This window comes from Mobula birostris, chromosome 1 (assembly GCF_030028105.1).
Source record: "Mobula birostris isolate sMobBir1 chromosome 1, sMobBir1.hap1, whole genome shotgun sequence".
Taxonomy (NCBI): domain Eukaryota; kingdom Metazoa; phylum Chordata; class Chondrichthyes; order Myliobatiformes; family Myliobatidae; genus Mobula; species Mobula birostris.
The window spans coordinates 37,654,383-37,670,652 of NC_092370.1; the positions used below are offsets into that span (position 1 = coordinate 37,654,383).

General features: G+C 40.5%; 1 protein-coding gene across 4 annotated transcripts in view; it reads right to left on the reverse strand.

Moving 5' to 3' along the window:
- The window catches only part of prex2 (phosphatidylinositol-3,4,5-trisphosphate-dependent Rac exchange factor 2), a 407,250-nt gene that overhangs the window by 117,456 nt on the left and 273,524 nt on the right, over window positions 1-16,270 (reverse strand). For all 4 annotated transcript variants that reach the window (XM_072254160.1, XM_072254142.1, XM_072254151.1 and 1 more), the window contains 2 exons: window positions 9,429-9,557; window positions 4,800-4,841 (listed from right to left, as the gene is read on the reverse strand). In XM_072254160.1, the coding sequence (XP_072110261.1) occupies window positions 4,800-4,841; window positions 9,429-9,557 (171 nt within the window). The remainder of the gene's footprint in view (window positions 1-4,799; window positions 4,842-9,428; window positions 9,558-16,270) is intronic.

Consider the following 16,270-nt stretch of genomic DNA (forward strand, 5'->3'; position numbering starts at 1 on the left):
CAAAACTTGTAGTGGGATCTAGACCAGCTGGAAAAATGGTCTGAAAAATGGCAGATGGATGTTGATGGAGAAAAGTGTAAAGCATTGCACTTTGGGAAAACAAACCAGAGTAGGACTTACATAGTGAGTGGCGGGGCACTGAGTGACCAAAACTGTACTCAATACTCCAAATTCGGTAATGTCTTACACAACTTCAACAAAACATCCCAACTCTTGTACTCAAATACTTTGATTTATGAAGCCCAATGTGCCAAAAGCTTCCTTTATGAACCTGTGATGCCACTTTCGGGAATTATGGATCTGTATTCCCAGATCCCTCCCACACTCCACACTGCCCTGCCAGTCACCATAACTACTACTCTCTGTCTTCTCCCACAAATCCAATGTCTATTCCAATTTACTACCTCAACTTGAATGTCAATTCCTGAGACAACATACTACTATGTGTACCATTGAAGAATTGATTTGCCCAATATCACCTCTAGCAGATTTCTAGCACTACTTTGCTGCAATTACATTAGAAATGTGATAGCAGCCCTAAAATTTATGGTCAGCATCTGAAATTTGTCACATCAATTTGTTCCTCTCCTGAGCTGTTTCTGAAAAATAAGCATCTTCGCCAAGCATTAGTGTCAGTCTTAGAATTAGACCTCTAGTTTAAGACCCTCACAAAGGAAAATAATTTTTTGCTCCTTTATAATTTTAAAGACCTACAGTAGATGAAATCACCTCTATGTAAATTTTCTTACTATTTTCTACAGCATGTTTTTAATCATTTGGAGACCAGAGAACCTTCAAGTATGTTTAAACAAAATTCTGTTTTTAAATAGAATTTTTCTTAAATAAGCCTTGGACCTTTTACCCACATTTTATGGTTCTGGTAAACAAAAGACATAGGAGCAGAATTGGGCCATTTGACCCATCAAGTCTGCTCTGCCATTCAGTCATGGCTGATTTATTATCCTTCTCAACCCCATTTTCCTGTCTTCTCCCTGTAACCTTTGACACCCTTACTAATCAAGAACTTATCAACCTCTACTATAAATATATACCCAATAAATTGGCCTCCACAGCCACCTTTGACTATGAATTCCAGAGATTGGCTAAAGAAATTCCTCCTTATCTCTGTTCTAAAGGCATTCTTGTATTCTGAGGCTGTGCCATCTGCTCCTGCATTCTCCCACTACTGAAAACAGCCTCTTCATATGCAGTCTATCCAGATCTTATAAAATTCAATAAGTTTCAGTCAGATTCCTCTCTCAACCTTTAGGTTATCCAATCCATTTTCTGCAACCTAAGTTATTGTTCTCATTCTTCAGTCTGTCCTTTACTCTAATCTCTCTTCATCATGCTGTCCTTATACCAGATCCCACCCCACACCCACAACTCACTGGGAAACAGTGAAATGTTGCAAATCTTGATTTTACCTGGATTAGGACTAAATAACAAATTTTAGACAGGTCTTTATTTTTTTTTACTACATGTGTCTTCTATATTGAATTCATTTGTGTCTTGCCAAAGGATTGCAACCAGGGTTTTGTTTTTTATCTGCTTTCATAGAAAGGTGAGAGCAGTGAACTAAAAACTGCACATTGAATTATCTAATTAAATCTGGACAATTTTTTATACAGCTGTTTGGCAAGATAAGATCTCAACAGTTATTAAGAAACAATAGGTACTACATAATGGTTCAAAAAGATGGTTCATTTGAGAACTCTATTCTCTGTTCAGGAGTTACCATATTCATTTATGTTGGTCACAGAATTGAAATGACTTTATTTCTTATATCCTTCACATACACGAGGAGTAAAAACCTTTATGTTACGTCTGCATCGAAATGTGCAATGTGCAATCATACTAATTTATAATAAATAGAACAGTCAATGTAACATAGAAATACACTCAAATCAGTGTTAATCAGTCTGACAGCCTGGTGGAAGAAGCTGTCCGGAGCCTGTTGGTCCTGGCTTTCGTGCTACAGTACCATTTCCCAGATGGTAGCAGATGGACTAGATTGTGGCTGGGGTGACTCGGGTCCCCATTAATCCTTCGGGCCCTTTTATCACACCTGTCTTTGTAAATGTCCTGAACCATGGGAGGTTCACAACTACAGATGCGCTGGGCTGTCCTCACCACTCTCTGCAGAATCCTGCGATTAAGGAAAGTACAGTTCCCGTAGTAGGCAGTGGGCAGTCAGGATGCCCTCAATTGTGCCCCTGTAGAAAGTTCTTAGGATTTGGGGGCCTATACCAAACTTCCTCAAATGTCTGAGGTGAAAGCGACACTGTTGTGCCTTTTTCACTACACAGCTGGTGTGTACAGATCACGTGAGGTCCTCAGTGATGTGGATGCTGAGGAACTTAAAGCTGTTTACCCTCTCAGCCCCAGATCCATTGATGTCAATAGGGGATCAGGCCAGGTTGACGACGAACATTGCAATTACACCTTTCTCAGTGAAGTCCAGATTACATAGGATGCCCTATTACCTTCTTCCAAATGGCGTTCAATGTGAAGAAGTAATGATTCACTCATGGACAGATGACCAGAATTGGTAATTATCAGGTTTCCTTACCTGTATTTGACCTGAAGCATAAAACTCCATGAGTTCCAGAGCTAATGCTGCTAATAACTAATGCTATTAGTTATAATCCGTAACCCCGATTATAACTAAACAAAGGCCTGATGATGACTTTGGTTTAAAGGTATGATTCTGCTTATTCATTACTCTGTGGGACATCTCCCAATTTGTTGCTGAAGAGAAATGGAAAGTGGATGTACCTGACCTATGTCAAACAAGCAGTCTGTTTTTCTTCTTTTTGCTGTGTCATGGTGGTCTCATACAATTAAGATTTCTGAGAGTCTGAAAACACAGCCAGGCCATATTGCACAACTGTGGCAGATTTACTTCTTTAAGCTTTTAACAGGTCTGTAGCTTCATGATCACCTTCACTGGAAGTACATTTTTATTCCAGATTTACTTAATTAGCTGAATTTATTTTTTTCAGACATTGTGGTGGGAACTGGATTACCTGCACTGCAATATAGACTCTGTGCTATTGAATTTCAAATGGAAATAAATGCAATTTTAAAAATGCATCCTTACACACAACTGATTTTGCTGCTTAAGTCACAGTACAGCGTCAATGAGTAAATTATTTCCAGTACTGTGATTACCAGAGTCAAGAATGATGTCCTCTTAAGGGGTTGTCTGGACAACACACAGCACATGATTTTGTTTAACATGGGCAGCTGTCACAATCCTTGACAGATCAGGGTCAGAATTCAGTGGCCTGGAGTGCAAGAAAACTGAAGATCCTTCACTGCTGCCCCCTTCCTCCACTTTTTCTGCCATTGTGATGTGTCATCATCTTCCATTAGCTCCACCATCGAGGCGTTGGTTGGAGCACTCTTTGTCTGGAATCTTTCACTTGACCTTATCAGCATGGATGACCCTACCAGCAGCTAAGCACCAGATGACTAAACTCAGATGGCATTGCTCTCATGATCTTAGGAGCTCACAAGTCCCTCCACCATGACAAGTTAACGATCCTTGCAGATTCCATCCTCTGGTGAGTATTTATTTTTACTGAAAGTATTGATGGGTTTCAGATTTTATGGGAGATGAAGTTATTTGCTCTTCTTCCCTCCAGCATCATTCCCTGAATTTCACTTTGACAAAAGTCGTAAGAAATTTATGGGGGAATATTATTAGATTGAATTACTATAACTATTCAAGGGGACAGTGGCATGAGAGATGTTCATGAGATATCCCACAAATTGGTCAATAAATATCACTTGGAAACAAAGAGCTTGTAACATTCACATACAGATATCTAGTAAAATATAATAATGCTAGTTCAGCACTTCTCATAACACAGCAAATAAATGGATCATTAACGAATTAATAGCCTTTGTGTTTTATACTTAGCAGTTATAAGAGGGCAGTATGAGCCAGCAGTAAAAAATTATAACGCTGACTCAAAATCTCAGTGTTCTCTTCAAGAGCATCTTTTTTTGAAACATCATGAGTTCTGATCTCCACTGTGCTGAAGTGGTAATATGCTTATACCTGCTCTGAAGCTGGTTATTCCCTTGAAGTAATCAGGAAAGTACTGTCCAATCACATCATACATTGGTTTTAAACTTAGATCATAATGAAACATGAAAAGCCAACCTAGAATCAAGAACTCAATTTGGTACATTTACATGAAATACCATTTGTTGCTAAAGAAACATGAAATCACCTCTCCCTACTTAACAGAATCCAGTTAGGTCAACTATCAAATCATGAATTGAATTCCTCAATTATGATGCAGATTTGATATTTCAATGCTCAGTATATCAATGCAGTAGCTTCATTAGAACTGGCCAAAAAGACTGTTATCATAACTGTCCCTTCCATACAAAATAATTTATTCAGTTTCTCTTTGTGTCAGTAAATGTACAATTCAACATGACTAAGTTAACTATAAATATATGGTATTCAGTGACAATTATAATTGATTATTCCATCAGAAATCATGTATTATTAATAGTAATAATTTTGCTTGGGAATTTTAACTATTTTGTGGAAAAATGTTGTAATCCTTTATTCAGCTGAGCTACATACATAAGGTTAAGGTTGGAATAATTCTCAAGTAGCAATAGCTTGTTATAGTGAAGGATCATTGGATGACCCTGACATTAATCCAATATTCCTGTAACAGGAGTGAGCCATTTATGACTGCCTGCAGACTGCAAAACTAAGATACATACCACCATTAATTAACTTGTTTCAATCTAATGGGCTTTCACATTACCTGTATTTTCAAGAAGAGCCAGGAATACTCGCTGCTGTACCTCTGAGAAAAAAAACACCTCATTAGAAAATGCAGTTACAAGCAAACTGGTGCTACACCAATATTACGACATCATGAACTGGTAACTGCACAGTACACTAGGATCATGCAATGTATCAAAAATTCTTAGATTCAGTGGTAGAAATCAGAATATACACAGAAATTCATTTTTACTTGAAAAAATAGCATTGATTTTTAGAGAGCATTTATTCCTAAGGAAATATTCAATGATTCAAATTTCAATTTCCCCTGTTCGTATGCATTTATGATACTATGGTCTACTATATAAATATGCTCTTATTTCTGTAAAGGAATGTCTACACCAAGTATATATTGATTCTAAGCATGATAAATTCTGCAGATGCTGGAAATCCAAAGCACCACACGCAAAATGCTGAAGGAACTCAGAAGCTCAGGCAGCATCTATGGAAATTAATAAGCAGTTGATGTTTTGGGCCGAGACCCTTCTTTGGGAGTGGAAAGGAAGGGGGAAGACACCAGAATATAAAGGTGGTGGGGGGGGACAGGAAGGAAGAAGGTTAGTAGAAGGTGAAAGGTGAAGCCTGGTGGGTACAGGTTCCCAGGAAGGATAAGTGGCTGTGGTAACAAGTCTGGGTAGGGGACATGGTCGAAGAATCAGAGGGCAGCAGAGTTCACAGAAGGGGAGCAGAAAGAGAAGGTCTCATTGCTTATTTTCAAACTACATACATAAAGAATATTTATTTCCAAATCCATTGAAATATGCGATGTCATCTGCAAATGATACAGATGTAAATTATGTATTAAAGGATTTGTGATTTTATTATCTATTATTTATGTGGTATTAAAATTAAAATATGAATATAAGAATTAGGAGCAGGATTAGACCATCTATCTCTTCCGTTTTCTGTCATTTTTAGCATCAATGCTGATATTTCACCTCAGTGTCATTTCCCTGTAGTATTCACATAACCCTCAATTAACTTACTACCTAAATATCTATTGATCTATTTTCAATGTCTCAACTGCCATTAATGGAGAGAATTCCAAAGATTCACCACTCTCTCAGTGAAGGGATTTTCCTTCATTTCTATCTAATTGAAATAATTCCCTTATTCTGAGATTGTGTTCACTCAGTGGACTTGTATATCTCCTTGAACCCTCTTTACATCCTCCTTCCTACTCACATTCCCATCTAGTTTTACATCATAAGCATGCTTGGAATTATGACATTTGGCCAAATCACTGATATTGATTGTGAACAGCTGATGGCTAAGTACCCAACAATTCATAGTATTCCGAACTAACAATGACTTAATTATTTTCACTTTCTGCATCCTGTTAACCATGCTCATCTTTTCTTCCTGTGTGAGCCCTTTTCAAAAATCAAAATACTTCACATCCGCTGATTCTGCCTTATTTATTTCACCAGTCAAATTCTCAAAGAATGCTAATTGTTCAGTCAAATATGTTGACTTCACTCAATACTAAAATTCTCTTCTAGATATTCTCTTATGGCATCCTTCATTATAGATTCTGGCTTTCTTCCTTCTACTGTTTTCATCTGAACAGATTACTAGGTCATCTTGTATTCTTTCCATCTTTCTCGTAAGTAGTCACAATTAGGTCGTTTGCAGGGTCCATTCCAGATTCTATAGATTTTTTAAGATTGGCAATCGACACTCTTGTTGTCTCAATCGTCTTCCTTCAAATACCAATAAATAAATAATTCAAAATTGTCAATTCTGCAGTGTAAATCATCAAGTCCTTAGATGTTCTCACTTTAGTCTCACCAATTTCCCTTTTTTTTAACAAATGCTAATTTCCTCTTTCTCAATACTGAAGACCCAGTTTTTTGTTCTCTTCTATGGATGCAACTCACATAAAGACATCAACTCCCATCTCTGCAAGAAATCCATATTTGCTCTTGCTATTGGCATGTAATTATGGAAACTCTTATGATCAATTATATGATTCTCACTAGTTTACTCTCATGTCCCATTTCCTTTTCTGTATCAATTTCTTGGTCCTTCTTTGCCACATTCTTTAAATTTGAGGCCTTAGGCCTAATACTATTTCTAGCAATTCTAGGAGCCTCTTGCTTAATTCTGACTTTTAGTTTCTTCTGCCAACCATAAAGAGACCACTTTCCTGTTGAGGGTAACAGTCTAAAAGAGATTTTTATAGCAAAACATATTTATATCAGAGACAATCATTGACTAGTAATTATCATACCTTTCAAACTGACCACAGCAAATTCTCCCCTCGTATAGTCATAGTTTCCTTTGTTTAGATTTAAGTTCTAGATACAACTACATCATTTTAATAATGTGGTTGCAAGAATACTTAGGCAAGTGATGAATTAAGAAGGACAAAATACTTAGAGCTTTTCCTAACAAGCTCTTTAGTGAATTGAAGTTGTTTTAAATGTTTGATATTTTTCATTTCAAATTTTATCTTTTCCTTCCACCGAAGACAATCATGCCAGGGTACAGATTACTATGCATTATGTTCCTTGTATAACAGTCACCTGAACAATTATCTACGTATCAATACAGTGGTGATAAAAGCTGTTTTTTACTTTCACAGCTGAATCTGAACTCCAATATTCAGACCTACATTTTTTCCCGTGCAAGTCACTGAACTGGTATCATGCTTACTGACTTTCACTCTCCTGTCTCTACACCAGAGGCCCTGAGACCAACTGCAATTGCAGCATGCTGTTGTGCAGAGGGACTTGGGAGTACTTGTGCATGAATCACAAAAGGTTGCAGTTGCAGCAGGCTATCAAGATGGCAAATGGGATGTTGGCCTTTATTGCTAGAAGGATTGAATTTAAGCGCAGGGAGGTTATGCTGCAACGGTACAGGGTACTGGTGAGGTTGCACTTGGAGTACTGCATGCAGTTCTGCTCTCCTTACTTGAGGAAGGATATACTGGCTTTGGAGGCGGTGCAGAGGAGGTTCATCAGGTTGATTCCAGAGATGATGGGATAGACTATGAGGAGAGATTGAGATACCTGGGACTGAATTCAGCACGAGGGGGCACAGTTTTAAGGTGCTTGGAAGTAGGTACAGAGGATAGGTCAGGGGTAAGTTTTTTTACGCAGAGTGTGGTGAGTGCGTGGAATGGGCTGCCAGAGACTGGTTGAGGCGAATACGATAGGGTCTTTTAAGAGACTCTTGGACAAGTACATGGAGCTCAGAAAAATAGAGGGCTACGGGTAACCCTAGTTAATTTCTAAGGTAAGGGCATGTTTGGCATAGCTTTGTGGGCCAAAGGGTCTGAATTGTGCTGTAGGTTTTCTATGTTTCTATGTTCTATCTGATGAGAGGAGATCATTTAGAAACATATAAAATTATGAAAGGGTTAGATAAGGTAGAGGCAGGAAAGTTGTTTCCACTGGTAGGTGAGGAGACTAGAACTAGAGGACATAGCTTCAAGATTCGGGAGAGTAGATTTAGGACGGAGATGAGGTGGTGAATCTGTGGAATTCTCTGCCTAATGAAGCAGTGGAGGCTACTTTAGTAAATATATTTAAGACAAGGTTGGATAGATTTTTGCATAGTAAGGGAATTAAAGGTCATATGGAAAAAGCAGGTATGTGAAGATGAGTCCATGGCCAGATCAGCCATGATTTTACTGAATGGCAGAGCAGGCTCAATGGGCCAGATGGCCTACTCCTGCTCCTATTTCTTATGTACAGCCACCTGTCTAAGATGATACTTCAACCTCCCTCCACATCCTCAGGGGTCGTCTCAAAATCTCAGGTTAAACCTGCACCAGCTGCTTCTCTTAACTATTCCCACTAGCCATCCTTCGTAGATAGACAGATAAATACTTTATTGACCCCAAAGGAAATTACAGTGTCACAGCATTACAAGTGCACAGTTATACAAATATTAGGAGAAGTAAGAAAGAATAAAAAATAAGTTATCTCAAACAGTCTAACAGAAGGGAGGGTCATCACTTCCCTGTCTATAGGTTGACTCATTATAGAGCCTAATGGCCAAGAGCAAGAACGACCTCATATACCTCATGGGGCAGCACAGTTGTCTTACTCTATTACTGAAAGTGCTCTTCTGTTCAACCAAGGTGGCATGCAGAGGGTGAGAAACATTGTTGGCGACAACGGTCTCCCCCAGTTTTCTTTTTGTGTACATTTGCACATGTAAGGTCTAGTCTTTTGGATATGTTGGATTTTATTCATAATATTGGATTGCTGCAGGAAGCTGCTTCGTTACTTTAATACATAAGAACACTATATCCTCTTGCCTGATATCCAATTGATTTGACCTTACACATAGCAAATATTCATAGTAAATGGCATGCAAAAATAGTGTCAAAATTATTTCTCAACTGTTTCTTTGATGCACCCCATGACATGTACATATTTTGTCTGTATGGTATTTAATTGTAGCACAAATTGTTTAAAACTAAAAAAAATTGTAAAATTAACATAGATAAAGAAATATTGTTTTCAAAGTTAAAGGTAATAATATTCTTCTAACAGTATTTGCTTCAGGATTTCAAGTTACTCTGTTTCCCAAAACATGTTACCTTTCCAATAAACCTCGTTAATTATAGAACATACCATCATTTAATACAAACCTTCGACAAATCTTGTAATAGCAGCTATAAGGTTGTGCACACCACTTGGTAAATTCCAGGGATCTCTCTGCACGTGAATTCGGAGCTGCGTTGTGCAACTGATCGTTGACTCCATTTCCTTCTTGAATTCTGTTCAAAAACAAGTTTTGGGAACTGTCACATACTTTTCATGAGTGGAAATTTTGGATCTTATTCATAATATTGTATTGTTGCATGATGCATTTTTGTTATATTTTTCCATAAGAACACTGTCCTCTTCAGATTCAGGATGTTATTCCGTACATAAAATAAACAAAGAATAGAGATTAAAAATGTACCTACTTATTTTTGCATATAGTTTTATATCATTCTTTAACACAGTAACTATACCATCTGTATGTAACACACTTTAAGGCTTCACTGCTAATGAATTGACTTCTCTGTAATGTTCCACGGCTAAGGTAATGGTTTCTCTGTAGCAGCAATGTTTGGGTTATGACTAGAGGTAACAGGGCATGTTAGCCAATGAGCAAGATGTTGTTCTTTCTTGTGTGTCTGGGAGCCGGTGATTCACGGTCTTTTGCCGGGGAGAGATGAGGAGAGAAGGCGCAAATGGAGAGAGTTGGTAGATCGCCAGACAGAGTGGACTTGTGGAGCGAGGGCCCAAAGGTCAGAAAGGATCGGAGAAGGTCGATGATGGATGAACAGCTTATCAGTGAGCTCCAACGATGCGTATTAGACTGTTTCATGAGAATGGGCCCTTTTCTTTTTTTGTTTATTTACTAGCCATATAGTCAAATTAACAATTATAAAGCTCAATCGATTAATCACACATTGTGTACTGTTTGTTATTTCGTGGTACTGATTTGTAACAGGGGACACCGTGCAGCATCCACCCAAATGAGATTTCTTAAGTTTGGCCGAGTTGGGGGCTATCATCCCCTATATTAAGCTGCTAGCTGAACTGAGTGTTACAATTGTGGGGGTTTGTCCGGGATTGATTCCGTTGAATGCTGTGTGATTACCCTGAGCATTGAACCAGTGGGGTAGATATTTGTACTCCGGATGAATTGTTACTTCCACTGTTAAGTACCGTTAAAGTTGCGATTGTGGGCGGAGGTTTGATAAAATGGTGGGCGCAGCTCTTGTTTTAATGCAGACCAGTGCTGAAGTAGCGGTAGCTGGGGGCAGAGATTTCAAAGACTGAGTCTTATCATTTTTGAGGAGTGAGGGGAAGGAGTGGTTGGATTTGGAATGTCTAATTAGTTCACGTCCCACGGTGTAGAGTGAGAATTCTGAGTTAGGATCCACCCTTACCTCTCAGGTGAATAAATGGAAAAATCAGGTTCAAAGTACCTGCTATAGTAGGCTCCACCTATTCTCTGGCATTACGCCCACCCCAAAGGGGAGGAGGAGTATGAGACTTGGGCGGTGCAGACCTCTCAGTTGTTAGATGAGTGGCAGTGCTCTGATAATGTAAAACGACAGAGATTGGTTGAAAGTTTGAATGGGCGGGCCCAATGGAGCTCCTGGTGGGGTTTCAGAACATGCGTCAGGAGGAAGAGAAGAAGCTTTCTGCTTTTATTTTTCGGCTAGAGAGGCAGCTAAATTGCTTGTAGTGCAGAGGGGGTCATTCAGACAGCTGAGGTGGATCAGGTAAGGATGGACCAGATAGCCAGGGGCGCCCAGTCCCATGACCTGATTGCTTGGGGTCTCCGACAGTCTCCTAAGACGTGCCCCTCTCCATCTTTTGTTGAGTAGCTCGGAGATGTACAGGAAGAGGAGAACACATTGGAAGTGCGGGAGGCCTCCATCAGCAGGCTACAGCCCTCGGTAGTAGTCCCCTGCGGTGAAGTGACCACAGATTGCCTACCCTGGGGAGCAGTAGAGGAGATTGTGGCAGACTTGAGAACGGAGATATGTCAGCTGTTATCTCTCATCCATATGATGGGTGGATTTCCCCAAGGGGACAGACAATGTGGAGGGCTGCTGGCAGCAGGTGTCATGCTAGAAGGAGGGTTAGCCCCTGGGTACCTAAGCACAGAGAGTCATTGGGAACAGTGGCGTATCTAAGGTATGGAAGGTGTGGCACGTGCCCTGGGCGCTACTTGAAGCGGGGTCGCCACTGAGCAGTTTCTATTAAAGTCAGACAAGCCATCCTCGGATAGTGAAAAAAGAATTTTCTTCAGATGTATGATCTGCCTTTGATTATCATGGGTGAGAAGCACTAGGATGGCCTTATTGCAGTGCATTGTGTAAGAAGACCATGAAACGTTTCTTCACGAAGAAGGAAAGTGGAGCTGAAGGACAGAAGAGACAAAAGTTGGAGGTGGAGGAAGCAAAGAAGTCAAGCAAGTTCTTCATGCCCTTGTTTGAAAAGCCCGGAACAAGTAGTTCGACACGTTCTATGGAGTCGCTTCCACCTGCTACAAGTTTAGAATCATAGAACCATAGAACCATAGAAACTACAGCACAGAAACAGGCCCTTTGGCCCTTCTTGGCTGTGCCGAACCATTTTCTGCCTAGTCCCACTGACCTGCACACAGACCATATCCCTCCATACACCTCCCATCCATGTATCTGTCCAATTTATTCTTAAATGTTAAAAAAGAACCCACATTTACCACCTCGTCTGGCAGCTCATTCCATACTCCCACCACTCTCTGTGTGAAGAAGCCCCCCCCAAATGTTCCCTTTAAACTTTTCCCCCCTCACCCTTAACCCATGTCCTCTGGTTTTTTTTCTCTCCTTGCCTCAGTGGAAAAAAGCCTGCTTGCATTCACTCTATCTCTACCCATAATAATTTTATATACCTTTATCAAATCTCCCCTCATTCTTCTACACTCCAGGGAATAAAGTCCTAACCTATTCAACCTTTCTCTGTAACTGAGTTTCTCAAGTCCCGGCAACATCCTTGTAAACCTTCTCTGCACTCTTTCAACCTTATTTATATCCTTCCTGTAATTTGGTGACTAAAACTGAACACAATACTCCAGATTCGGCCTCACCAATGCCTTCTACAACCTCATCATAACATTCCAGCTCTTATACTCAATACTTCGATTAATAAAGGCCAATGTACCAAAAGCTCTCTTGACGACACTATCTACCTGTGACGACACTTTTAGGGAATTTTGTATCTGTATTCCCAGATCCCTCTGTTCCACTGCACTCCTCAGTGCCTTACCATTAACCCTGTATGTTCTACCTTGGTTTGTCCTTCCAACATGCAATACCTCACACTTGTCAGTATTAAACTCCATCTGCCATTTTTCAGCCCATTTTTCCAGCTGGTCCAAGTCCCTCTGCAGGCTCTGAAAACCTTCCTCACTGTCTACTACACCTCCACTCTTTGTATCATCAACAAACTTGCTGATCCAATTTACCACATTATCATTCAGATCATTGATATAGATGACAAATAACAATGGACCCAGCGCTGATCCCTATGGCACACCACTAGTCACAGGCCTCCACTCAGAGAAGCAATTCTCTACCACCACTCTCTGGCTTCTTCCATCGAGCCAATGTCTAATCCAATTTACCACCTCTCCATGTATACCTAGCGACTGAATTTTCCTAACTAACCTCCCATGCGGGACCTTGTCAAAGGCCTTACTGAAGTCCATGTAGACAATATCCACTGCCTTCCCTTCATCCACTTTCCTGGTAACCTCCTCGAAAAACTCCAACAGATTGGTCAAACATGACCTACCACGCACAAAGCCATGTTGACTCTCCCTAATAAGCCCCTGTCTATCCAAATGCTTGTAGATTCTGTCTCTTAGTACTCCCTCCAATAACTTACCTACTACTGACTACTACCTACCTACTACTACCTACTACTAGTTTGTTAGAATCCAAAGGTGGATCAAGTACAAATACATCACAAGCCAAGGAGGAAGTCAAGTCAGATAAATCCGAGTATGTCGAGATTAAGAGTGAGGCTGCTACAGAGGAGGTGAACATGACAGGAGGGGAAGACGGTGGTGGTGGTGGTGATGTTGAGCTTATTGATGAGATTTTACCTGACGAGATTGAACCTGACAACACTGAACCTAGTGAACTGGATGGTGTCAAAGAGCCTCGAACAGTCATACCAGAAGTGATTGAACAGCATGACATTGGACTTCTGAAGTTTGACAAGGATACTGGAAAAGCAATTCTACTTGACGTGTTGAGAACAGAAATAATAATGGGTTCGAAGTATTTCCAGAACAGTGAGGGGCCTTTCCTACCAACAAATAACTGCTCAATGAACAAAACTTGGTTCAAGAGGAAATTGGGAAATGGTCATGGTGAGGAAGTGACTAGCTCATGGCTGGTCTATTCCCCTTCTAAAAAGTCTGCATTTTGTATCTGTTGTCTTCTCTATTCCCGGTCAGACCATCAATCCTCATTGGAGCAGGAAAGCGGATTCAACCAGTGGAAGGCACCTGAAAGGATTAGTGTTCATGAAAATGCCAAGGATCATCGGGAATGCTTCACACAGTGAAAAGAAATGGAAAGAAATTTAGCTGGAAACAGAGGATGTATTGATGTGGTATTTCAGTCACAGAAGGAAAAGCAGAAGTGGCGTGATATCTTGACGAGAATCCTTCACTGCATAAAATTCTTTGCGACTCAGAACCTGGCTTTGCGAGGACACAGGGAGTCACTTCAGCTAGACGATGACTCCAATGTGGGAAATTTCCTTGGCTTACTGAAACTAGTGGCCATCTTTGACCCTGTCATAAAAGAACACCTCACTCATTTGGAAAGTCATCCTGGATCCACGTCTTATCTTTCACCGGGTGTCCAGAACGAATTCATCCATATGATGCCATCCACTGTTCACCAGAGTTTACTGAGAAGCATTCATAAAGCCAAGTACTATGGTCTCATGTTCGACTCGACTCCTGATCAGGCACACCGTGAGCAGATGTCAGAAGTAGTGAGGTATGTGGAAGTTGATTTTGAGAGGAAAGCAGTTCGTGTTAGAGAGCCCTTCCTTTGTTTTATCCAGATAAGCTAGAAGGATGCTGAGAGCTTGGTTGAAGACATTTTGAAACAGCTAGAGAAGGACAAAATGGAGCTACAAGATTGTCAGTCACAGTGCTATGAAAACGCTGCTGTGATGGCTGGACACAGAAGTGGTGTTCATCAAAGAATAAGTGAGAAAAACAACCTGGCAGTGTTTGTGAATTACGACAATCACTCACTCAATTTGGTGGGTGTACATGCAGCCAAGCAGGATACAACGTTGTCACATTTTTTGGAACCATCAAAGCTCTCTACGTGTTTTTCTCTCGTTCAACACAGTGCTGGGAAAAACTCAAAATCGTCGTGCCTGTGGTTGTTAAGTCGGAGTCCGAAACAAGGTGGAGTGCAAGGACAGAAGCAGTGAAGCCCATTAACAAGTACCTTGAGGAGGTACTTCAGATTCTCAAGGACATGATAGACAGTGAAAACGAGACCAGTGAAACAAGAAGTGATGCAAGGCAGCTGTACAACTGCATGTTGAGTTACGATTTTCTGATTTTGTTAGGATTTTGGAACAAAGTACTCATTCGCATTGACCGTATTCAAAAGAGGCTGCAGGATCCTAGCATGAACTTCCACGATGCTGCCCTGGATTTCAAAACCCTCTGAGATCATTTTTATGATGACAGAGAAGTGTTGGTCAGTGAGTCACTCGAAGAAGGAGTTAGTCTCCGTCAAGAATGGAATATTGAAGTTGAAAGACGTCAGAGACAGAAGAAACAAATGGCTGATGAGAACTCAAAGAGACGCTGAGTTAACAGCTAAGGAGGAAATGGAAAGAGTCATGAAGGGAACACTCGACCATCTTCACAGAGAAATGGATGAAAGGTTCGCTCATTTGCACGACACTGACGCCGAGTTTGGGTTCCTTCTCGAAGTTGAGGGATTGTGTTACGGCGCTGACAGTAATGACCTAAAGAAGAAGTTTAAAAAATTGGGCGAATTGTGCAGCTTTGATGTTGATGGACAGCAGCTACATGAAGAAATTTTGGATTGCAGAATGTTGCTATCAAGGCGGGTCAACATGAAAATATCAAGACCTGAAGAGCTTCTTGACTTTATTGTTCAGTATGGAGATGAGAGCGTCTTCCCCAATCTTCACATTGCTATTCAGATAATGCTAAATATCGCAGTTTCCATTGCCAGCTGTAAGAGATCATTCAGCAAGTTAAAACAAATACTTTCATATTTGAGAGCCTCCATGGGTCAAGGCTGACTCTGTGATCTTGCTCTGCTGAGTGTAGAAAGAGAAAAATCTGATTTTGATCACATCATAGACCAATTTGCATCAGTGTAAGCAAGAAAGGTGCAGTTATAATTTTCATGTAGTACCATAATTTGTTAATTAAAAGATTAATGAGCTTGACTTGTATTTTTGAGCTGATATTATGGTAAAGTTATCTAAAAGATGAGTGTCAGATGTTTGGACACGGGCACAATTTCATTGCTTGCCATAGGCTCTGTTTTCCATAGATACGCCCCTGATTGGGAAAACTTAGAGGAGACCCAGTGAGGAACAGGCCTGGTGTCTCTGGGGGAACATGTTCCCAACAATGTACTAAGGAGCCCTGGAAAGTGGAAGGCCCAGTTCCTGAAGGCTTAGTGGACCCATGCTCCAGTGTGTCACTATGGATAGCAGGTATTTATGCTAAAGCCGTACTCGACACCGGGTCACAGGTCACGTTGTTGTACCGATTGTTTTACAACTGGTATATGAAGCATTTACCCTTGACCCCATTCAGGGCACTGGAGATCTGGGGACTTAGTGCTAGTGATTATTGGTATGATGGTTATTTGTCAATGAAGTTGGAGTTCTTGGAGGCTGATATGGGAGTGTCTGA